Source organism: Nymphaea colorata, chromosome 14 (genome assembly GCF_008831285.2).
Source record: "Nymphaea colorata isolate Beijing-Zhang1983 chromosome 14, ASM883128v2, whole genome shotgun sequence".
Taxonomy (NCBI): Eukaryota; Viridiplantae; Streptophyta; class Magnoliopsida; order Nymphaeales; family Nymphaeaceae; genus Nymphaea; species Nymphaea colorata.
The window spans coordinates 563080-587112 of record NC_045151.1 but is presented as its reverse complement, the minus strand read 5'-3'; the positions used below and the strand labels follow the sequence as shown (position 1 = coordinate 587112).

Below are 24033 nucleotides of genomic sequence, written 5' to 3'. Positions count from 1 at the left end.
GGCAAGCTTTACTCGCACAAGGTGTTAAAAGTATATAATTTTTAGTTTATTTAAATAACTGAGTGTTCTATCAAATTATAGAAACAAACGTTGAGAAGTCTGCAACTGCTTTTTAATTCCAAATTTCTGGACTTAAATCTTTTTGGAATATGGTTTTTTGTCAACTATATGAATGGATTATAGATGAAATCGGCCGCAGATGATATCTATATATTCAAACAAGAGCAGATTACTTTGGCCAAAAAGGAAGACACTGAAATGTGTTTTTCCAAATGAAGCTGGATCTGATCGCTCTGCTCAACGTGGGGATATTGAAGTTACTTTTTCGAATGGGACTGTTGGGAGATCACCCGGATTTCATTGAGAAACAGCCATTTACACGATCTATGCAACAAAAGCATTAAAGAAGTAAGAACAAAAATATCCAGCAACACATGACAACAGAAAACACCTTCTTGAGAGCATTTACAACTGCAACTATCAGTTCTACAAGCTTTTCACTTCTCCCAACTGCACCTTTCTGAGTTTCTAGAAACCAAACTTCAGAAGTGTTTGCAAAACAACTGTCCAACTCAATTGGTGTGAGAAAAACTCTTCATTGCTTCAAGCTAGAGATGCTCGTCCAAGCACAGCTACAAAGTATGATCAACAAAAAATAAAAGGATATATTTGGAAAGTGACTTCCTGTCAAAAAAAAATATTATATCTATATAATGTCAATTACTTAAACACAAACGATATAAAACGTAGGTCTGAAATATTTGTTGGTTAGTGATCTTGAAAATCATGTGGTTGGTATATAATATTATCCCTTTGTTTTCTACTTTCCAGGGGCATACTGCTACCAGTTTATTATTGTGATAAAAAAAACCCATACAATCAATGCAGAAGTTTTCAGGAGTATTAGGAAGGTCTCATTCAGGTGGTTATTGCTCACAGTCTCTATTTCCATAAGAAAATGTTCAATTTTCCAGCTTCTGTTTGTGATTGCATTTACTAGATATAAGATTCACCTTCGCTTCTTGGGTATCTCATCAACTCATCATGCAAAGAGATTTACAAGCTTGGTACATTTCTCTGAGGCAGGGAGCGTTTGATTGCCTCCAATCTAAGATCCATTGGTAAACTGAGACCCGTGTTGAAAGAGATTCATTGCCTAAACAAACACGGGGATTTGAAGGCCAGGTTTTTCAAATCCCTTTTACATTTAAAAACTGTGGATCTAAGATCCGATCGAAGGAGGGGTCAACTTTGCTTCTTGTGTTTTATTTCTATCCACTGCCGAAGCTAGAAAATTTTGATTAAGAGGCACTATTTATATAATATAAATTTAAGGGGCACCGGTATGTAAATGAAAAAAACTGCCATGGACATTCAATATGAAAATAAACACTTCTTGTGAGCCTGTGTGGGCAATTACCTACTCCTCTGCCCCTGCTTCTGCCACACCATTCGGGGAAGGAGTTCACCCATTCAATTATCTCCGTTTAAAACTGTTCTACACATATTTTCCTTTGATGACAATGCAATGCAATTAGAAGGTTGAACAGTATAGCGCTTGCATATGGATGCTCAACCCTGCAGCTAACGGTGGTGCTCAATAGCATGTGAGTACTAGGCTTACAAAAAGCACTGCCAACAAGAGCTTAATCCTCCTGCCAAGGAACTTAATCTTAATGTCTTCAATTGAAGAAGATCAAGAGCGCGTTGGTGTTTGTGTTCGGTTCTCTTGGCACCTCACCATGGTGTTGCTGTTTTATACAAATCCAGGTATCTTGATGGGTGTGAATGTTTATATTAAACCATAATGTCAAAAGTTTAAGCTCTTATCTGATAGTTACATGAAACGTGTGACATTTTAGAAGCCAAAAAGTCACCTTTTATATTTAATCAGCAAATAACATCTACAAACTGAAAATGAAGTTCAATAGATTTATACATTTGTCATAGAGGTTGTAACGATCCAACCTGCATTACGCGTACGCTCTTCGTTTGACGGATCTCAACTCATCTCTCAACAGTTTCGTTTTCAGCTTCAAAAAACTAAAAGCCAAGACAACCAAATACTTTAGTAATGTTTTTTATTAATTTTTGACTCACAATCTTTAATACAAAACTAAATTTTTAAATTGTTAAAAGAAATTTGATAATTTCAAACTTTCAAAGCTTGTTTTTTTTTTTGTGTAATATAATGTAACTGTGAGGATGGCACTCGAGACATCAAAAATAGATCTTTTATATTTTAAGACGATGAATTAGATACAAACTTTTGGAAGAATGAAACGCTCACCACCCAAAAGCAAAAGAAGACTCATGTTTTTTTTTATATCTATGATCACGTCCATTCCTGTTTTGAGAAAAAAAAAATCCATCAAAAAATTCGGAATTTCTTGCTGCGATGGCACAGATCGTATGAAAGGCAACACGGTCCAACGACTCTCTCTCTCTCTCTCTCTCTCTCTCTCTCTCTTTACACGTTGCGCCAAATTACTCAAGGGGCTTGTTCGAGCTGTCGCCTCTCACGTTTCACCATTTCCGGTTTTCCCGCGTCTTACGTGTAACAATTTTATCCAGTAGCTGAGCTTCCGCGGCTTTGCCTTCTCTGTAGGTAAATCTGTCGTGTTCTTGCTGCAGTCATTCCAAGACTTTTCTTTGTTGGTCTCTTTAGTTTGCTTGCACAATCAGCAGAAGGGAGAAGAGGAGGACCGGAGGAGGCAAAGAAAGGAGAAAGAGAAGATGGTGGCGATCACACCAGTCATTGCGGCGAGAGTGCTGTTCAGCGTGCTGGGATTATTCATGTTGGCGACTCTCCTCTACACTATCTTCACCGACGGCTCTCCTTTTCGGAAAGAAGTCCTGACTCCGTAACTTCCGTTCTTCCCTTCCTCTTCCGCTCTTTTAGCTCTCAAATCAGAGGTGGGTGTTGAAGAGAATAATAAATAAGTCATTTTTGTACGAATAGATGGAAATTTGGGAGAAGCCCACAGGCTTTTGCACGACGATTATATCAAAGATAATATTGAGAAGCAACTTCTCTCTTTCGTTCTTGCCTTTGCTTTCTACTCGCATCCGATGGTTGGAGAGCAGAGTAAAATTTTTAAGAAAATTGAATTTTTAGGTGATGGGTGAAAAATTAAGACATGTCCACATAGTCTCTCATAATAATCATGCCATAATGCCTGAGAAGTTAGAATGATGAAGACAATTTGGAGAAAGGATTGCTTATTTGATGTGGACTGTTTTTGTAGCCGTTTGTTGTTCTGGAGACGTAATGCTTCTATTTGTTGGTTGTTTATCTACGGAAATTTGTCGGTCCTGTAGTTGTAAAGTCATAGTGCTCCCTACTTCTTCCTTATTTGAAAAGTTGAATTCCTATGAAGTGTTAAACAGCAGGCTGTTGAAAAGGTCTGTCTTACGTCGTTTCTTCCATTCTTATACTGTTCAAGTTGGATATATCACCTACTGTTTGTTCTAGGAGTTTCTCTTGTATATGTCTCCCTAATTCTTCAAAGTTCATATTGTCTACATATGTTTACATTACCTTCGTGTGGAAAATCTCATGATTTGAGCTGATGATATTCTGTGGAGGAGAAATCTAAACATCATGAATGAGGCTTTTTCATGTCCTTATTCTATTTTATGTTTTGTTTGTTGGAAGAAACACAGGTCAGTGACTAGCAAGGTAAGTTCTAGTGATCTGGGATTGCAGATAACTTCTTCTTTGGTTGCTTACGCATTCACCCGTTTGTGACTTGCGAATGTAGTTGGCAAATGAAAACATCACGGAAGTGCATATTTTTTCCAAAAAGTGCATATATCGGAAAAGATATTTGTATTCTTACTACATGCAGTACCTTCATCCCACCCACCTAAAAAGACTAAGTAAGCAGGCTTTAAACTGCCTAGTGTACACACCCTTCTTTTTTGTACTATTTTTTAAAGTTATGCTGGCTCAAGTACTGGAATTCTGCAGGTGGATGGGAGCAACTTTGATTGATTTCTATATCAATGTTGCAGCAATTTGGGTATGAGAATTTTCTAAACTTCTCAACAATAATTTGTGTGTGTATATGCATATGCATCTTGACACGATTTGCAAAAGTTACATGCTTAGCTGGAAGTCATATTTTTATGTCACATGGATGTGGTAATGGGACTAATGGGTGTGGCCATTTGTCTGAAGTTCAAAGTGACATGCAGATGATGCAAGCATAAAAATATCATACCTCCCTGACAAAAGGTTCTAGTTTGTCGTATGGAGGTTAAGCTTATGAGTTAATCTTGAGTAAGATGTGAGTGTGTTGGTGGTCGGACATGTTTTTCTGTGTCTCTCGTTTGTGGTTGCTCTCATTTGATGAGATTCATGTGATGTTGTGGTATCTGAGTGAGAAAATAGGTAGGCAAGTAGGCAGCTCTCTTATTGTTATCTAATATTACAGCAGATCTTTGCTCATGGTGAGGTCTTCTATTATTATTGTTGGTATTTGATTGTGTTGCTGCTGTTGCTACTATTGCTGTCACAGCAATGTCTGAATTTTGATGGCTAGGGTCCTAGGGAACTATGTTCGTGAATTGGTTAACTTGGTTTGTGTCTGTGAGTACTCGGTTCCTTCCCTCACAAGCAGTCAAGGAGTCAGAATCTTAGACTAAGTACAAAAGTATGTAGCAGAATAAAGGTAAATAAATATTAAAAAGTGAACTTGTTATACATCTGATGTATAATAAGTATGTAAGCAATATACTGACATAATAAAATTGGACATAGCTGTTCCATAAGCATGCATACAGAAGACAGATAATATGAAGTGTAAGTTATATGACTGAGAAACCACCAACCAAATACTTCCTTACAAAGATCAACAACATATTTACTTACCAATTACTTACAGATGATAACAATATCTCAGCAAAATAATTTATAGACATTTGATCATATGCCAACTAACACAAAGTGGAGAGAGGGAGAGAGATCTATGAAAATTATGTAAAAAAATTATGACACAAAACGAATGGGGCATATGTGATTTTTGTGCTGCAGGGTGGGCATTGCACACCCTGACCCAAACCCAACCTATTGCAAATCATTTTGACAGGATCAGCATGCACTCCCAGTGCCCTGGGGTTGGCCACTTCCCATGGAGGATCGTGCTAGCTGGGGTGGTTTAAAGCCTCCAAGTTGAATGCAGACTACAGATCAATACCTAGAGTATGCATCCATTGCCCTAAGGTCCCCTAAGGTCAAACCATAGGTCGGTCTTTCCTGCAGGTCCAGATGAACTAGTAAGCACCTGAAACTATCTTTCTTCACAATGTCCACATCCATTATGGTGAGGAAAATATACATATATTTAGTTAGTTAGTCTGTCTGTTTGTGAGGTTTTTAGTTTTCTTGAATCCTTGTCTGATTTTCAGATATTGACCATGAGACACTAGCTAAGTCACACGGGTTAACCAAATAATGCGGGTGCGGCCCGACTCAGTGAAACCGAATCATGTGCTGCTGACTACACCCACTCTTCTTTTCTCATGTTTTTTTTTTTTCACTTTTTTCCTTCTCCTACCTTTCCCTCTTCTCTCTCTCTTCCCCTATTTTATTTAATAAAAGTTTGAATTTTGTGTGAGGTTAAGGTAACCTTGATTAAAAAAAAGTTTAAAAATATAGACAAATAAAATTTCTTATATAACAAATAACACACACACACACACACACACACACACATATATATATATAGATGTATATATATGCTCTTGCCTCAACCGTACCCAATTTTTTTGGAATTTGCAGCATCCCGCACCGGCACCCGCACCCATGTGACATAGGACACTAGATCTATGTTGTTTGAAATTTAGCAGGTGACCTTCTTTGTGGTGATCTTATGACTTTCTTTCTAACAAGAGAAAATAGCATACATGTATGTATAGTTTCATTTTATGTTGCCTATTCATCCTTAAACTTGATTTTGCTGCCAATTTGTTCATGATGAGTTTTCTTTTAATCCCAATAGCTTGATTACGTAGGCCTGGGTGATCTACAAGGAATCTAATTGCTTTGGTGCTCTTCTTTGGATAGTTTTGTTGATATGTTTTGGCAGGTAAGTGTTTACAAAATTTTTTTGTACATTTAATAATAATACATTTGGAAAAAAGGAATTCGGTGATCATTGGGAAGCTCTTCCCTTGACTGATCAACAAGTATTGATTTTCAAGTCCTGCTTATCCAAAAGTTTTGCGAGATCCTATGGACATTATAGTATGATAAATGGAACTGACAACGATTTAAGTTGCTAGTTCCTCTGTCTCAGATATGTTTAGGGTTTATATCTGTGAGTATCAAATAGCTGAATTGATTCTTCAACTTGTGCACTCTATGCATTTCATATGCTCACAAGCCCACCTGTGTGCAAATGAGCACATTATGTGGGAGTATGGAGTCATATATATCTGAATTTTAGTTACATCTTGTTTTGCAGCATCTCCACATGCCTCTACATTGTTATCGAGCTTTTTAAGCTCTCACCTGAAGATCCACTGTACCTTGTCTTCTTAAACTCACGAAGCAGGCAAGCATCATTTCTTTCAGCATAAGGGACACTTAAAGTTCATGCCTAAGGCTAACATTTTTTGTTAGCTACAAGAATATGGAAAAATCTGAAAATTAAGAACGACAAACTTTAACCTTCTTATTCCATCATGAAATTACAGTGGCATATGTTGTATGATTTGAATAATTTGATTGAAGATCTACTGCATATGCATCACAGAGTCTTTTATTTTAATACTCCCTTCCTCCTTTCTTTCTTTTTTTCTCATCCATTGATAGTGATGTACTTCCCTTGTGGATGTTCAAACCCAAGGGCCTCATATAAGATTCCCTATCGTGGCACACATAGAACCTGGATATTTGAGAAATTTCATGCATTTTTTTTTTCTTGGAAAAAAATGATATATAGCCTTCCTGAAATTTTTATGCTCCTCCACCAACCTTTTGCACAAATAAATTCTCTGGTTTTGTCTCGGTATTTGCCATTCAGTCCTTAGGAACAATCACCCAAACAATATCTATCACCCCTAAATGTCGTAGTTGTGCATGATTCATTTCCATAGATTTTGAGTCTTTGACTGTCAATGGTTTTAAACTTTTAACATTTGTAGATATACATTTATCTATGTAGAGCACAATGACTGTATCAGAAGAATTAAAATATTTCAAGCATTTTTACTGGTGAAACTGCCACGAACTTGGATCTCAAGACAAACTGTTGTGGCCTCTCTATTTTATTTTTATTTTACTAATTAGTCATTCTAATCTTCTGAAGCTATAGCAGATTTTCTTCTGTGCCAGGAAGGGAATGTGAATCATGCTAACAGCAATAAACTGGGGTGGCATCGCAAACATGCATGAAATTGTCATGGGGAACTCCAGATCTACTTTCATAATATTGTAATTCTTTTCTTTGAATTCTGCCTTGATTTGGTGAACAGACCAATCGTAAAGAAATGCTTATGTACAAGTAAAGTATGGAGGTCTTCACTTGCATGCTTGCTCCAATGATCTGTTTTCCTACAATTTCAGCAGCTGCTGAATTGTATTGATAGCAAGTTGGTTTTTCCATGTTGATAGTGATTTGTATTACTTTGAACTTTTTTCTGTTATTAATGAAAATGATGAAAATGTCTTTCATTAGCATGTCGTATTAGTCAATGATGTAAATTTATGATTGCATAATTATTTAATGTCGCTAGTATTCATTGTTGAATTGGCGTTTACTTTTAAAGTAGTCTTCTGTGCTTGAAATTTTTAAAGCAGCAGCCATTCTTTTGGAACTGATTTTAGTCCACCGCCTCCTCACGGTCTTGGTGATTCTTTAAACCCTTCCTCCTCCATTTGATTCTTCATTCCTAGACTATGTGAAAAGGAATCTGTTGTTTCATGTATTGTATTCAATTTGCTCACGAGGAGTCCATTTGTGCAGTGTTGTAGACAATTAATTTTTCACATGTGCTGAAAAATACCAGCATGGGAGCTCCTGCATTGGTCTTCTATCCAGCTTTTGCAGCTCAATATAAAACTCGTAGGCATGAAGAAGTTGGAGTGGCTGGAACTGAGATGGCTGCCTACGCTTGACTTATTGGGAAACATGAGAGTTCCATAAGAACTTGAGTCACTTTCATACTCGGGGCACTTTGACAATTATGTTCGATAAGAGCATCTGTTGGTCTTTACAATTGCGTCTTGAATTCTCTATGGGTGGCCTCCTATACAAGAACAATTGCTTTACTAATGAGTGGCCCTAATCCATGAATGTAAATGGTTTGAATAAGGACGAGCGCTAATAGTCTTTTTAACTGGGGGAGAGGGGGACCAGTGAGCTTTGAAAATGTGTGGAAAGAATGCTGTTCTAAACCTTAATGATGTCCTTTCCATGACCCCAGACGGTATACCTAGCTTTGGTTCACAGCAAAGAATTTCAACCCATGGAGTTCGTATCTTTATATACATTTACATATGAATGTACCTTAATACTTTAAAATTTTAGTCTTGTACTTAAAATTGTGAGATATGTTGAGGAATTTATACTGTGGTCGGCTAAATGGTTAAATATCCTGACTAGTGTGGGAGTAGGTTGGATTATAATAGGGGTATCAAAGCTAGTTCAGTCCTACATGCATTCATATGTGTGCCTAAAGGAAGGTAGATATAACACGTGGAATGTTTACTCCTGGTATATAAGATTATGAGGAATATCATGGGACTTATAAAGGGGTAGTTAAATGATTAATTGTCATAGTTTTTAAAACAGAAGTTGCTAGTAGGAAGTAGGTTAGGATCTGTAGAAGACCAAGCCTGGTGTGGGAGTGAGATGAGTTATTAGTCTCCTCTCTACTACCAATTACTAATGTTCTTTTTCAAATTGTCTCATCCACTGTAACTTCTCATTTGGTTAACACAGCCAGGTTAAGGGTATCCTTTCCCTGGACTTTCAGTCTGACATCAACCTTTCCTTCTGGATTAGTGCACTCCAAAACGTTATTTTTCAGTCAAACATGTACTTTGGTTCATGATATATCGCAGTGAGCCAAACCGAGCTCAACTCCTTACACTTTACCGGATAAAAGTACGACTCGATATAATATTTTGTATGTTCTGGAACCAATCAATACCGCAGGGACCTCAATAGGAGCCAAATGCCTTTGAGTCGATACTTGGCTCATGTATTAACACCGACAAGCTTGTGCTCAGGCTCGTCTCTTTCAGCAGACCAATGATGAACCAACTTTTGTAAGCCGATGCAAAAATCTGCACTCTACCGCCACTATTTTCGTGTTGCTAAAGCCTGAGAAAAACAAGGATAGCTTTGAAAGAGTCAATTGCAGTGCTTGCTTTGCTTGCACACGGAGGACTCTAAAAAGCAGGAATTGCAGGTTGATTTTGAGATGCAAACGAGCGCTGCCAAAGAAGTTCTGATGAGTGGGAGGCACACAATTGACCATCCTATTTTAGATCCAAAGGCTCTGCCACTCCTCTTGCTTCTAAGATTCTCAATTGTCTATTTAGATCATTCAACTTAAGTGTCGCACTCCTTCCTTCAACGGTCTAAGAGAGTAGCACCCATAAGAAATGAACAAACAACGTGTTTTTTACGTGCCAGCCTACCCAATCACCTATACTGCACCACTTGAATCCGACCAGCTATGCTGTGTTAATGAATTTAAAAGGTTATTAAACATAAGAAATCAAAATCCGACCAGCTATGCTGTGCCAATGAATTTAAAAGGTTATTAAACATAATAAATCAAGAGATCCGTACTCAAAGTCCATCTCTCTTCGAGAAATTCGTTCAACTACAATTTGCTTCTTATGAATATAAACAAAACTACTTTCTTTCTCCGTAACATCATTTTTTAGTTGCAAGTTCCAAAACAATCGAGGAAGACTGAGGAGCTACCCATTTTGATACTCTTGAATGCCAACAAAAATGTCAATGTTGGACTTCCTACTAGAGTCTTCCGGGCCACATAGTCCCACTACCTTTTTCCTTTGTTGCCCTTAACCACTTGCTGACCAAGCTCTTTAAGGCCACACACCATGAGCCAAATGGAAGGGTTATTTGGTAAAATGGAATAGATCACGGCCCCACTGCATATCAATCCCAAAAAACTTGGGCTCTGGCTCTGTCATTCTGGCCAACTACTGCGTGTTGCTGATTGAAACAAGGACCAGGCAGAACAGGCATCCCCAGAATATTGGCCCTCTCTAGATCCTTCTGTAAAGCGTTTCTGGGAGCTCTGGTGTGCCCGCTCCCCACATAGCCATGGCTCTCTCTTCAACGCCTTCTCCTTCTATTTGCCTTCCTCTGAAGAAGTGTACCCCTTCTGGCAACGGACCGTCTTCCGTTTCGTACTTGTCCTCAAGTTTTGGCCGCCAGAGAAGACCAATTTCCGTCCGGGCGACCTCTGCTCCGTGTAAGAATTCTTGGTCTTCAGGTTTTGTGCCCCATTTTTCGGTGTTTCTTTTTCCTTTTTCCATTGGATGTGATCTACAGCACCTGACTCTGAGCGCAGTTTGGGATTATTTGGTGCTTAGTCTTGGCATTTCCTCCTTTTCTCCTGCTTTTATTAGATTACAGGAGATGGGTCCTTTAACGCTCTCTCTCTCTCTCTCTCTCTCTCTTTCTATCATGTTGCAAAACGGAGCACCCTGTTGCAATTATGATATATTAACGTCGGCTTAGAGTAACCTTTGGATCTTAGGGCCGATGACAGCAATTATTTCTTTGTTACATTTTTATTTCAATCCTATTAAAGAAGGCAGATGGCGGGTTTCTTTCATATCTTTGATGCATGCAGTTTTAGCTGCCTCAACTGGTTCCACCTGAGGTTTCTTGCTCTGAAGTTGGGCCTTATTTGGAGTAGCTCTTACGTTGTTAGAAATGGCTACAACGGTACAACCTTTTCCCCAGGCGGAACACTATTTAGTTTTCCTTGTCACAAATTTCTGTTTTCATTCGATTGGTTTTGTATTGTCTACTTGGTGGCAGTTGAGGCAGATTCATTGGGTGGGTTCAAAGGAAATAAATTACCCTATCCAGCTTTCATGGTTTATGCATCTGGAATCACATCCTCTTCTGTATAAACATGAGACAAACATGAGAAACATGGTAAAACTTGTTAAAAATGTAATAATCGTGGGTCGATATTTTTAAACTTATTCTACTTTAGTCAAGCTGTTCTGCTTCAAAGACGCTTCTATACGATAGATCATTGGAAATGGGAAAGCACAAGCTAGAATGAGGCACGTGACAGGATACCATTAAGCAAACCACCATGACTATGAAATTGTTGACATCTTTTAGGTCGCAGCATTTCATCGAGCAACTGAGATATGGGCAGGATTATGATTATATTATCCTAGTTCTCTAGGTCACTGTGTTTGCAAATATGATAAGCTTCATAATTTTGGGGAGTGTAAGAAGGGAAAAATGCCTGATTTTTAGTTGCCAAATCAAATCCTTTGTGTTGTTTTCAAGTTTTTGTCCCTTCTTCCTTGTGGTACTTGTTCTTTGTATTTTTCTTCTCCATTTAAATTGAAATAGTGTGGGGTACCGCCTATTCCATATAGCACTTGAAATGAGGGTTTATTTGCTGTTCTTGGGAAAAGTTCAATATCATTTTCTGTTCCAAGTGACGAATGGAAGGCCACCTAGAACTTTTGGTTTAAGTTACTTGATCATAAGCCTCTAATTTCATTGACTAATTTTCTGTGCTTATGGCCCTGTAGTAAACTTTTCCTAGCAATGTGTTCGAGGCTCACTCGGTTTTATTTCTCTTTTATGTATTTATTGGCATCTCTGTGGCTTAACTAGTTTTTGATAGTTTCGCTAAAATGAAACGTACGGTCCTTAGTCCTTGCCTTGTGACTTGTTATTGCCATCCATGATAACTTATTGCAAGTATAAAAAAGTATTGTTCTTATTACCTATATTGTGCAATATTTCAGCTGCAGTTGCTTCTGAAAGCTTTAAACCAGCCATCTCCTTGACTGATAATGCACTAAAACATTTGAATAAGATGCGATCTGAGCGCAAAGCAGACCTTTGTCTGAGGATTGGGGTGAAACAAGGTGGATGTTCTGGTATGTCCTACTTGATGGACTTTGAGGACCAAGCCAATATGAGGCCAGATGATTCAGTCATTGAATATGACGGTTTCGTGATTGGTACGCTTCTCAGTTTTTCTTTGCTTTAGAGGATGATCATCATCATCTTTCTTTTACCTTTGGTTTCATACTTTTGCCTGCATGTTGTTTTCTGTCTGTAAAGTGTTTTTTTTTACTTTGTCATCTACAAATTGAATTTGATCCTACAGTGAGGTCTTTGACATCCTCTAACTTTGAAATGTTTTACGAAAAACCTCCTTGTGAATCCAGAGACTACACTGATGCAGAAGATTACAGAAACAAATGCTCTGATCAAGAAGCAATTATATTCCCATACGACCTGGGAGGGTTGCCTTTCTATAACCTTTATGCCTTGTCCAGTGGAAATGGTTGCATTAGGATCTATTCTGTAAGGAAACTTTGAGCCCAAAGATTAGCAAACCTTTTTAAATAGTTTTTGCCGCTGAGTGTTCTGCATCTTATACTTTTGGTTTTTCAGTTTTCATTACCAAATCAGCTCTTCATATATAGCGTTTAAAATAGTCTGGAGCTCAGTTTGAGTTACTAATTATCTTATTTCTACTTCGTATAATGGTCTATATGGAAACATTGGCGTTGGCCTTTTCTCTGTTAGTTTTTTAAATTGTTGTCCATTTCAGCAGCTCTCTTTTCTGCTTACTATAATCAAAGTCAGTTTTCCATATGCAATCGCAATGATCTAGATACTCTATCTGAGTTTAAGTCACTGGTTATCCTATTGCTAGTTGGCAATTTTGTAACTGGACCAGATTGTTCCATTAGGTCAGCTCAAGTAATTTGAGGTTGTTGTCTCGAAATTTGGGGTTGAAAATGATGCTGAGATGGGCTAACATCAATGGAGAGCCTGTACTTCCCATGGAGAGAGGAAAACAGTTGGAAGGGACGGAAAAATAAATGTCCAAGTTTTCTTTTTTGTAGCTAATCCTGTTCAATATCACTCAAGTCTGAGACTCTCATCTAAGAAAGCATAAATTCCAGATTTTCACCAAGTATGCCCAGAATTCCTTAAGACATTTATCACTCCTTTACCTTCAGTATCGTTCAAAGGACTCAATAGAGCTTAATTAAAGGGTCTTGGAGATTGTTGTCAAAGAATTCTTCCTGGTGGGAAGGTTAGTTCCCCTGGAAGTGGAAACTTCGTGCTTCTCTCAAAAGTGGGAAGGATTGAGCAAGCTCGTTCTTTATTACAGCAGCAGAAATTGTCATTTCCTCCGTGTGTCTTAGTTGATCCTTTCTCACTTCTCGCCCAACTCTCTCGAGTTTGTCCTTGACTCCTTCCACGTTTCTTAGTTTTTTAATTACATCTTATTGTTTTTTGTTTGTTTCTTTCTTTCTGCTCAGTTTGACTTTGTTTCTTACTCATATCTACTTCATTTGTAACTTACTGCAATTTTCCCACTTTGACAATCACTATAGAAACATGTACTGCTTCATAATGCTTTCTGACACTTTCTTCTACTTCTCATATCCATTTCATACCCTGAAAACTGTCCCTTGCAGCTTATCATGGAAACTTTTTTATGGGTATCGAATTAAGCATTTGTTGTCAGTTGATGCCTGTGTCATGATTCTATCACTTCAATTTTTCTATGACTTTTGAGATTATGTGGAACCAACTTTCCATGGAGGATCAAGTTTTTGCATTTGTGGTTTCTCTTTGGGATTCTTGAGACACTAAATGATGACCAGCAATAATATGTCTTAAGAACAGAGAAAGAAGCCATGGTGTTGCTTTCAACCCAATTGAATTGCCTTAAACGTCACCAGCACCACTTTTTTCCTGTTTTGAATGCATGTTACAAATTGAAGAGGAACATGTCTGTTTTAGCTGCCGGAAATTTCTAAAATCCCAAAACTATAAAGTTCATTCCTCGGGAAAAATACATGGTTATGTCCATTTTCAATGTTGTAATTGTGTCTAGTAATTTAGGTGAGCTTCCCGTCAGATTTGCTCTATTGTAGCTGACTGAGGCGAATAAAATGAATCTGTTGTGGCTGAATATTTTCCTGCCAAGCAAGAACACTTAGTGACAGCCTGACAGGAGATTGTTGCAACGTCTAATGAATCTGAAACTAATCTCCTGGTAAAAGTTCAAGTTCTGGGCAGCCAAAGAGCTCTCGGTTTCATTATGACTCCTATCCAATATTTAAAAACAATGAAAATGTTCTGGCTTGGATAACCTCTCTCTCTCTCTCTCTCTCTCTCTCTCACAAGGATAAACCTTTGGATAAAATCTTAAGGTGTTGTATCATTGCAGCACTTTAACACATGCTCATATGTGTGTACTACTTTCAGAGGCTTAGTCATTGCTCGTTGGGTACATTACTCCAAAAGTTGGATCTTGGTAGTCTGTCTATGCAGTCTATACTTCGTTTTGGTATTTCTTTGGTGAATAATGTGACTGCTCCAATGTGGCCGCTATGGCCACTAGACCAGTTGTCCATTTGTTTCAACAATTCAAATCCATAACTGTTGTTCTTGGCTGTCTATTTGTATTTTCATATGAAGCCAACTCCACTTTTTGCTTGTATGCTTCCATATATCCGCATTGATTTCATGAATTCTTGTCTTTCTCTTGTGCTGGATGTCTTATTCTTACTTTTCGTTGTCCATGTGCATGTGAAAAATAATAAAGGTACTGTTGTATTGTCAATTTGCAGTTTGTGACCCCAAGAGCCTCCTCTTCATTTATGGCATGCAATTGGATTTCAGTGATGCGCTCATTGGTGGTGGCTTTTCCTTCAAGAACCCAAATGCTACACAAACTTGCGGATGCGGGAAATCTTTCGCAGCTTAAGTGTAGATCATGTAACAGATAAATGAACGCTTTTGTACGACCTTGTCACCACATATGTAAAATAAAATAGCAAATACCAGATTTACTAATCCTCCATCTCTGTTTTCAGTTTTCTTCCTTCCGCTCTCTTTGTTCCTGTTAAACCATTTCTTAGGGAAGTTTGCAGCTGTCAAATATATTCATCGAAAGGGTGAACCTTCATTTGTATTCACCGGATGGGCCATCTCCATGAGAAGATACGCCCGCTTCTTTTCATTTATGATTTATATCTACATCAAAGTGCCAGCAGGGTTCTATGAATCTTGTGATGGTCTTGTAATCAACTGATTGACACCTTTATTATGGATGAACACCATTTTGCGAATGGTTAGATCCTACAAAACGAAAAGTCGGATATATGAGAAGATTTTGGCTTAAAGTGTTGCAGGAATGGTAGATCTGCTCTCCGCAAATTAATTTGTTATACTGAGATATTTCTGTCCCGCAAGATTAATCAGCAAGCGAACTCAAGCTTCAAGCATTTATGTTTATCGGCTTCAACTCCATCTGCTACAACAGTGGTTACATCAGCTTCAAGTCCAGTGTTACAAAAATCGGTTTTTGAGCAAATTTGCAAGGCTGACGATTCGGCTAACCTGGCCTAAAGAATTAAATTCGGTTCAAAATTTAGATTTGAGTCATGTAAAAATTTGATTTGGATCATATTCAAATGAGCATGACTTTCAAAGTTGACTCTCCTTTTACTTTTTGCTTGGATGGAGGGAAAGGGAAAGAAAGGAAGGGGTGAAAAGGAAATGAAAGGAAAAAAAAGAAAGTGAAAGGGAATGAGAAAAAAAAAAGAAAAAGGAAAGATGTGATGATAGAGCATGTTTGGATAAAAAGGAATGAATTGTTAAAATCATCTTTGTTTAAATTAGATAAACAAAATGAATGGATAAAATTTATATTAGTTTACAATAATATCTGCGCCAAACGACGAGGAAAAGGGCATTGTAGACTGTGGTAAAAAGATAGAGAAGAAAAAAAAGACAAACCTCAAGAAAGTTCTTTGCTGGTGGTAAAAAGAGATTTTGGATAAAAAAAAGATGCTTCTACTTAAAACCTTGTTCATGCATGCACATAGAGAAAGAAAGGGCATATATGGTAGAAAGCGATGAGTCTTTTCTTTTCTTTTCAATTTCTTTAATTTTAGAAGGACTAAATTTATATTAAAATATTATTTTCATTCTCTCCTTTTCATTTTCCTCCTTTGCAACTGTTTTACTTTTATTTTCTTTCTCTTTTTCTTAATTAATTAACTAATCAAAAAATTGATTGTTTTTTACTTCCCTCTCTCTCCATCCAAACAAAGGGTTATTCTTCAAATTTGGATCCGATTTAGCTCATGATCCGAAATAGGGTCCCGTAGTGGGTCCAACCTAATCCAATCCGATCCATTCTCACTCGCGTTCTGGATTCGCTGCAGTAGCTTTTCCCTTTTCCTTTTTATATTTTTTTCGAACTCCAAATTGGCTTGTCATCTTCTACGTCAACAACGTAAGGTGGTTAAACCCAGCGTGATTCGAACCCGAGACGACGCTAGCCTTCGATCGCAGGGACGGTACCGTCGATGGCATCGACCGCCTCCCTCTTCGTCCGTCTCTCACCCTGTCCGCTCCTCTCCAGTCGCACGAAGCCCGCCGCCTTCCCACGGGCGGCAGCTTCTCGTGCTCCAGGAGCGGCCGGCCTTGGCGGGACGCGGCTGGCGAGGCTCCACGCGCGCGCGAAATTTGAGAAGTTCGAGGACGTTGAAGCGAATGCCGACGGCGATGACGACGGGGGAGTCCCGGAGGCCGCTGAACCCGCCGAGGAAGATGACAGGTTAGGCATCCTTCCCCGCCTCTTTCATCATTTTCTCTCTCTCAAAGCTGTGCCATCTGTGTGTGTGTGTGAATGACTTGGTGGGGATAACAAGTGACGTCTGCAAGGAAGCTTCTGAGTTCTGAATCTCTCATTACCTAAAATAGGCAAATGTCATTTTAGGGGCCTTTCTTTAGTACAATTTGAAAAAGCGCCTCTGTATGAACTTTTACCAACAGATGATACTTTTCCGGAGCATGCTTTTCCCCCGCAACATCGTTCGGAAACTTACCTGAGCTCAAGTTAATCGGCTCAAATAGTCTTTGCTTTCACCATTGCGCACCGTTAACTTACCGCTATTGTTCTCTCTGCCGATCATCGCTTCGTTGTTACTGCTACCGTCGCCACCACCACCATGACCATTATAACTGCCGCCGCCTGCCACCTTTATCACTATATCTGTGACTGTTGCTGCAGCTGCTATCACCGCGTGTCTCCACCATCAGTATACAATAGTCCGCCACCCACCGTGACTTCTGTCGCCACCATCCTTGCCCAATGCCATCATCAATTCATTAGCACCGCCCCTCCCCTTAAATCTCATTTTTATTTTAAGCGAACGAAGGCACCCAATCAATTTTATTATGTATTATTCTGAAAGAAGAAAAATATTTTTTTGTTTTTAAAGTATGAAGAGTACGTGAAAACAATTCCGAACGGTGCTTAATATGAAGAACTTAGACCTTGCTTTTGCTATAAAGCTCAAATTGATCATTTCGAAATGAAAACATATTAGTGAGAAGAAGTAACAATAGATTTTAAACTTCACATTATTGGCTAGCATCTATAGCACCCGCCCAGATGGCATGGAAAAATGTTAAAGTCAATCTTGTTGGTGCGTACTGCAGTTGAAAGATACAGTTGGACCCCCAGCCGCCTTAAGAAAAATGCCACCGTGTTTGAAGAGCGATGTACTACGGACCCTCGTGTACGAACGATGAAATTTCACCCTTCCAGCACACCCGAAAATTTTAGTCTCATGAAACGCTCTGTAATGTGTTTGGCTTTTTACAAGCAAAGTAGGTAGTTTTAGAATTAAAGTTTAGGTAGTTTTAGAATTTAAAACTTTAATCTAATTATAGTCGTGATATAATTTATGCGTTATTTTTATTGGTTAAACAAGCCTAAAGGTTAGAGCTCTCTAGCTGTCTTGTCCATGTACTGCTTTTGGAAATCAATTTTCCGAAATCAAAAGGGCTCCCTGCAAACTGCAAACGAAGTTATGATAGTGGCTCATTTGATTCATAGCCCAATAAGTGGTCATACGGTTGTTGTGCGTTGTAACTCAACTCACCAGAGTTCATCTTCACCCTTTCAGGTTTCAACTAGAACAGAAGCTAACATAAGAGTACCACATAACCTTCTAAGAGCATTTGAAGAAACTTTATTTTGATATATTGTCTCTTCGAGACTAAGATCGGATGTCAGTACTAACATCTATATATTAGTGTCTTGCCGTCGGACATGGAAGGTGCAATCCGGCAATCAAGTCATGCAAGTGCTTTGTTCATTGCTTCTGGAGGAACTAGAGCTATTGTAAGTGTCTTCCAGAATCAACCTCATTTTGTTTTATTTCTCTGTATTTTTACTGATACCATGCTATATTCTCTACTCGTGTATCCTTTATTCTGCAACATTTTCTGATTACTATGCTCATATTACTTATGAGTTATGACAGCTTATTTTGCTATTAAGTTTAATTTAGCAAAAGCCTTTTGGCTTGGCACTGCTCTCTCTCTCTTTTTTTTTTTTCATCCTCCGGTAAAATATTAGACACGTCGGCCTAATCAAGTATTCCAAAGATCAATAGTTATGACGTTTATTTATCTTTAAATTTTTTGGAAAATCACTGGATCTATCTGAGATATAAATTGTCTTCTCTCTCTCTCTCTCAATACATACATACATACATACATACATACATACATACATACATACATACATACATATATATATATATATATATATATATATTTGAAATTTACTCAGTAAAGTGCCTATTTTTGGTGTCTGAGGGTATTTATATTTGCTCAAAATGATTATATGTACATGAGATTTTGGAAAGCATGCTGTTTGGGCCCAATCTAATGGCATGGTTTAACCGGAAACATTTTTTTTTAACCCAAAAAAAAGGTGATTGAGCCTAGAAATTTTTTATGCATTTTCGGTCATTGATTTTGGATCACTAGAAAAAGCTTGATACGTGTACGTTTCTGGCAATCCTACTGTTCTTCACTTATGTATCTTATAGATCACATTTACAAGGTTGAAACTAAAAAAAGAATAAAGCTAGAAAAATTTAAAAAATTAACTAGATTGAATGTACAAATATTTGTACTTGTAGCATATATATATATATATATAGACACGTATACCCCAGTTCATCCAATTTTGTACCATTTTTTGTTGTGATCTGGAATTCCAAAAGATTTGTAACCACTGGACCAATTTCCCAACAAAAAATGCAGGTGGAACTTTTGATACCAGAGCTTCAGTTTCTTGATGATGAAGGTGCTCAAGTGGAGCTATGGGAATTGTCAAGGATCTATCTGGAGTCGCTTAGAGAAGAAACAGGATCCCAGGTAATGAGTAAGATAATACCTGAGGCTAAGTTCTCAATTGCTTCATGTAATATATACGTTTTTGAATAAAGAAGCTGATTTTAGTTGTAAGAAGCATCATCTGCTACAACGACCAAACCGATGCAGTTAAACCATGAGTGAACCATGTATATCTTTTTTTGAAGAAGCTCTGTCATGTCTATCAGAGATCAATATAAATATAAAAATATACTGTTCCAGTGCTCAAACAACTCTTTCTTGCATGTTGCAACGAATTTGCTGCATCAAAAATTTATAATCAAGGTTTTAATAAGGTAAAACTATCACCTTCTGACAAGCTTGATTCCACAATGATGGACCTTATGGATGCACCTCATCTGCTGATAATGTGTATGCATATAAGCTCTTCCAGTCAAACACTGGTAATGCTGTTCTTAATCTGGAAGACATTTCAAAGCAGACAACTTCAATTCTAACTGTTACACAGGTTCTAATTTAATGGGGGTTACCTGGAAAAACTTACTCTCATAACATGTGAAGATGGTTCATAGTGCATTCAGAAAGCATCCAAAACTGATGGGGCTGCTAATAGTAATGATTACAGCAGAAGTGTTACTGTTCCCTTCGTCTACAATTGCACTCATTATGTTGTACCCATTATTATCTCAGTAAGCTAGCTAATCTATTTCTTATGTAGAGAATTAAGGCCGTATTTCCTGATGCTGGAGCTGCTGCTCTTCTCAAATATCGGTGGAAGGATGCAAGTTTTGGTTTTTCCAGGTCAAGTAAATGCCTTCTGCTCAAATCTTTTCTGCTTGAGCTCTTAGAGTGAAGAAGAACTTTTGCAATGGCTAGAACATATATTTGAACTATCAAGGTTTCCAAAATATTCACTATCGAGCTTTTCTAAATTACGTCTTGCATATTCATTTGCCTCTCTATCAGTCTTATCACATGCTAAACAGAAAATTTGAATTGTTTTATGTTTGTGATACAGCTTAAGTGATAGGAAACCTGTAGATAACGAGGATGAAGTTGTAGTCTTGGTGCTCCCTGATTATCAAATGCTGGAATATGTTGAAAAAATTGCAGCCCTGCTATCAGAATTCCCGGTAGGTACTTACTTTGCAGGCATGTTTTGCCATACTTCTGTAAATGAATATACTTCATAATTGTTCCCTGCATCTGTAAAAATTTGAGACATACATCTCTTCATCCTTTAGTTGTGGAGGTGATGAAAAGCTGTTGTTCATCATCCATGAAGTTCTTTTACAAATTACAGAACATCCTGGATCTTCATGACATTTTTTTTGTCCTTTCTTTTTTATTTTTATTTTATTTTTTTTACCGAATGCTTGGTCTGTGAGATTGGTTGAAAGGGAAAAATAGGCCACAATGTCCATGTACATGACAAAGCAATTCATGTATGTGATGAGTTGGACAGTAATATTTTATAGCTTAAGCTTCTTATATTCTCCAGGATGTCATCACATCCATGCATTCCTGGGCTTTCACATTTGGGTAGGATGTCTATTGTATCATGTCTTTCTTTTTTCTTTGTTGATTGTTACGATCTTTGCATGTCATTATTTCAGATGACCGCTTGAGTTGAGAATTTAGAGGCTTACATGGTTCTTGATGATCCATGAATTATTTGTTTTTCTCAGCCTCTGCATTCACGTGGAAAATTTTGTTCAAATATCGGTTTGTAACCAATCCTTGAATAATTTCGTTTTGCTTGGACTCTAGATTTACTTTTAGGAAGTTTGTAGGAACTTTCGTGTACGTGCCAATGAGCTGGCAATGCTAATAATGCTACAATTTGATAATTGTTCCGGTAGAATATTTTGTTATTTAATTTTTCTTCTTTGTCGAACTGGTTGTTTGTTTCTCACATTATGATATTTGATCTCTAATTAGGTTTTCAAGAATCTGACAAGCATGCAATTTATTATGCTTTTATGACATGTCACCGACTCACCATGTATATAATTAGAGTTTGAAGTGAATGATTGCTAAGTTCTTTTTTTTTTCTTTTTTTTTTTTTTGTTCCTTTGATGATGATTTCAGCAAAGGCCACTCATCATGTGGAATCCAAGACTCATAAGTGAAGATGTTGGCGTTGGCTTTAATGTTCGGCAGCTAAGGAAATATTTCTTAAGGCAAGAAATGTGCTATCTTATTCTCTTTCTTTTTTCATGTTTTTTTTTTCTGCATATGCAAATTTCTTAATTTAGCTTTCGACAGCTGAAGTATTACAGCTATTGTAATTTGCTGCCATGTTGATGGAAATGAAAAATGAGCATAAACATGAAAGTTAGATCATTCTCATGAAGCCTCTTTTACTCTCTTGCATCAATTTCTTTCATTTGCTGACGTGTTTGTGAAATAAATTGGACAATGGCTGAAGGAATTGGTCTGAAAATGGACCCGATCTTTGAGAAATGACCAAAAAAATATGATCTATTTTAGTATGGAAAAATTGCCTTGATTTTCTTACATTGTAAGTTCATCTATAATGAAGAGTCTGGCATTCATGTTCTATGGATGATTTTGCCTGTCCACTGCAGCACATTCACAACAGTATATTCCATGAGACCGTTGCCAGCTGGTGCAGTTTTTAGATGCTATCCTGGGTAAGAAAAGTCTCTATTGACAATACAATTTGATGTGAATTAGTATGCATTGTCTAGGCTAATGAGTTACTATATTTTACAAGATTATGGAAGGTATTCTATGATGATAAGGACAGACCAAACCGGTATTTATTAGCAAAAGAGCAGCCATCTCGCCCTGATGCAGAAGAACTTGAGGTATGTTACTCCAATTTGGTCCTTTTTTTCCTGATCATTTTCCCTGTATCCCCATGCATGAGCATGCATTTTGGAAATGCTGAAAGCCTGAAACGATTGTTACCAATGGAATTGGCTTTCATGCCATGGTTGTAAAATGGAGGTATTCTCTTGTACAAGTCAGCAGTTAAGACCTGCACCTCAAGGCAGATTCCAGTTTGAAGCTGCATAATTTGCTTCATATCCTGTTACATTCTCTGTCTTGTATGTCTGGTTGGCAAGAGTTAAGACATATAGTTAGAATCACAAGTAGTGAATTTTAGTGAATTGGACAACTCAAGGGAACATGATTGTGTAGGATAATGGTTCAAAGTTCAAACCCTCTGGTAGGGACTACGGGCTAAGAGAGTATCTAGTAAGACAAATTATAATAGGTAAGGATCCAAAGGCTTTCCTTGGCCTTTCCCTTGAAGTCTGTGGAAGAGATTGTTGGAATTGGAGCCTGATCCATACTTGATAGCCTTCCCTAATTTCCACAGGGTTTTGCCCTAATCTCATGTTTATGAGGGCGTTGTTTGGCTTGTACTCCGTAATTCTTTCGTGATAGTCAAAACTGTTTTGTGTGGCAGCCGTGGACGTAGAACTTTATCTCCGAACCACGTAAATACTTTTATGTTCTTTTTCTTTCTCTTCTTCTGATTTCTATTCTCTTTGTGCGTTAAGAAAGTGTGAGAGAGCCTCGTTTCTAACAGAGATCTCATCTAGGAAGTAGGCCCAGGTTGGCAGTAAGGCCCATTTCAAGAGTTTAGAACCAATTATGCTTCATTAAAAAAAACACCAGGATCAGATAATTAACCTGGTTGATTCATATGCTTGTATTGCTTATGAATAGCATCTATCTTGGGAAGCTTCTGTTGACTGTAGTTAGAAATTGTTTCTTCTGAGCATAAAAGTTGCAGCAATACAGTATATAAGGCAATGGAGTTAACAAGATATCCCATGTCTACATGATTTTTCTTGTTAATTTCGGTGTTCCTTTCTGTGTAGATAATATTTGGCAATGTGACAGAGAAGTCAGAGAGTGGGCCTTCCCTGTTGGGTGGTGCAATGAGCATTTTCTCTTCGCTAAATCGTTTCATGAAGGCCATCTCCAGATGATCAGATACTTTGGCAGCTGCTAAATATATTCGGGCTCTGCCTTAGTTATTTAATTATTTATTCTTGCAAATTTCTGTTGAACTATTTTTCTGTCCTCTAAGTAGGTATCCTGTACATAAATGATTTTAGTCCTTTTTGTGCCTTTCTCTCTCTTTCTCTTGGAAGCACTTAGGTGACCTCTTAAGGCTTGGCGGCATATATTATTACCTAATAAATGTAAAAGCAGATTACATAAAGACTTTACTGTTCTTAAATTTCATGTATGTGTGTATATATATATATATAACATGAAATAAATAAAATAAGCTCCAAATGGATTTTGAAGTCTCTCTCCCTCCTTGAGACCCAGCAATCCAAGCCTCCAAGGGTGGAGAAGGCGGCTGTGTGTGAAAAGAAAATTATATATATATATATATATATATATAATGAATCCTTCAATCAATTTATGCCAGAAGCAAAGATTTAGAAATATATGTAATTATAAGTTGACTCTAAAAATTGATTTGAACGCAACAATTTATAAACAATTTGTTCATGCACGGGTTTTGGACCTTTGGTCCCTTAAAGGCATCCAGCGAATGTGATCATTCGATAAAAGTGCCGATTGATTATCCAATAAATTTTAACAT

The 24033-nt window shown here is 37.6% G+C and overlaps 3 protein-coding genes across 9 annotated transcripts; all 3 read left to right on the top strand.

Annotated features, from left to right (window-relative positions):
- The first annotated feature begins 2451 nt into the window (after positions 1–2451).
- LOC116267580 (uncharacterized) lies at positions 2452–8536 on the top strand. Of its 7 annotated transcripts, none has more exons than XM_050075235.1 (6): positions 2452–2608; positions 2689–2864; positions 3974–4025; positions 6019–6092; positions 6453–6560; positions 7974–8536. In XM_050075235.1, the coding sequence occupies exons 2-6, from the start codon at positions 2737–2739 to the stop codon at positions 7987–7989; spliced, it is 378 nt and encodes a 125-aa protein (XP_049931192.1). In that variant the 5' UTR covers positions 2452–2608; positions 2689–2736; the 3' UTR covers positions 7990–8536. The 7 variants fall into 7 exon arrangements, with proteins under 7 accessions (XP_049931192.1, XP_049931189.1, XP_049931193.1 ...); XM_050075232.1 differs by lacking the exon at positions 7974–8536 and adding an exon at positions 7326–7687; XM_050075236.1 differs by lacking the exon at positions 7974–8536 and adding an exon at positions 7343–7687 and having other exon boundaries at positions 2453–2608.
- Positions 8537–10171: 1635 nt separating this feature from the next.
- On the top strand, positions 10172–15107 carry LOC116267782 (iron-sulfur assembly protein IscA, chloroplastic). The gene is made up of 3 exons (XM_031649679.2): positions 10172–10464; positions 11999–12217; positions 14858–15107. Exons 1-3 carry the CDS (start codon positions 10314–10316, stop codon positions 14992–14994), a joined length of 507 nt encoding a protein of 168 aa, XP_031505539.1. The 5' UTR covers positions 10172–10313; the 3' UTR covers positions 14995–15107.
- A 1395-nt stretch (positions 15108–16502) lies between these two features.
- LOC116267453 (uncharacterized) lies at positions 16503–23640 on the top strand. The gene is made up of 9 exons (XM_031649183.2): positions 16503–16854; positions 18342–18429; positions 19362–19475; positions 20152–20234; positions 20452–20566; positions 21525–21616; positions 22025–22090; positions 22174–22267; positions 23294–23640. The coding sequence occupies exons 1-9, from the start codon at positions 16604–16606 to the stop codon at positions 23402–23404; spliced, it is 1014 nt and encodes a 337-aa protein (XP_031505043.1). The 5' UTR covers positions 16503–16603; the 3' UTR covers positions 23405–23640.
- The last annotated feature ends 393 nt before the right edge of the window (positions 23641–24033 follow it).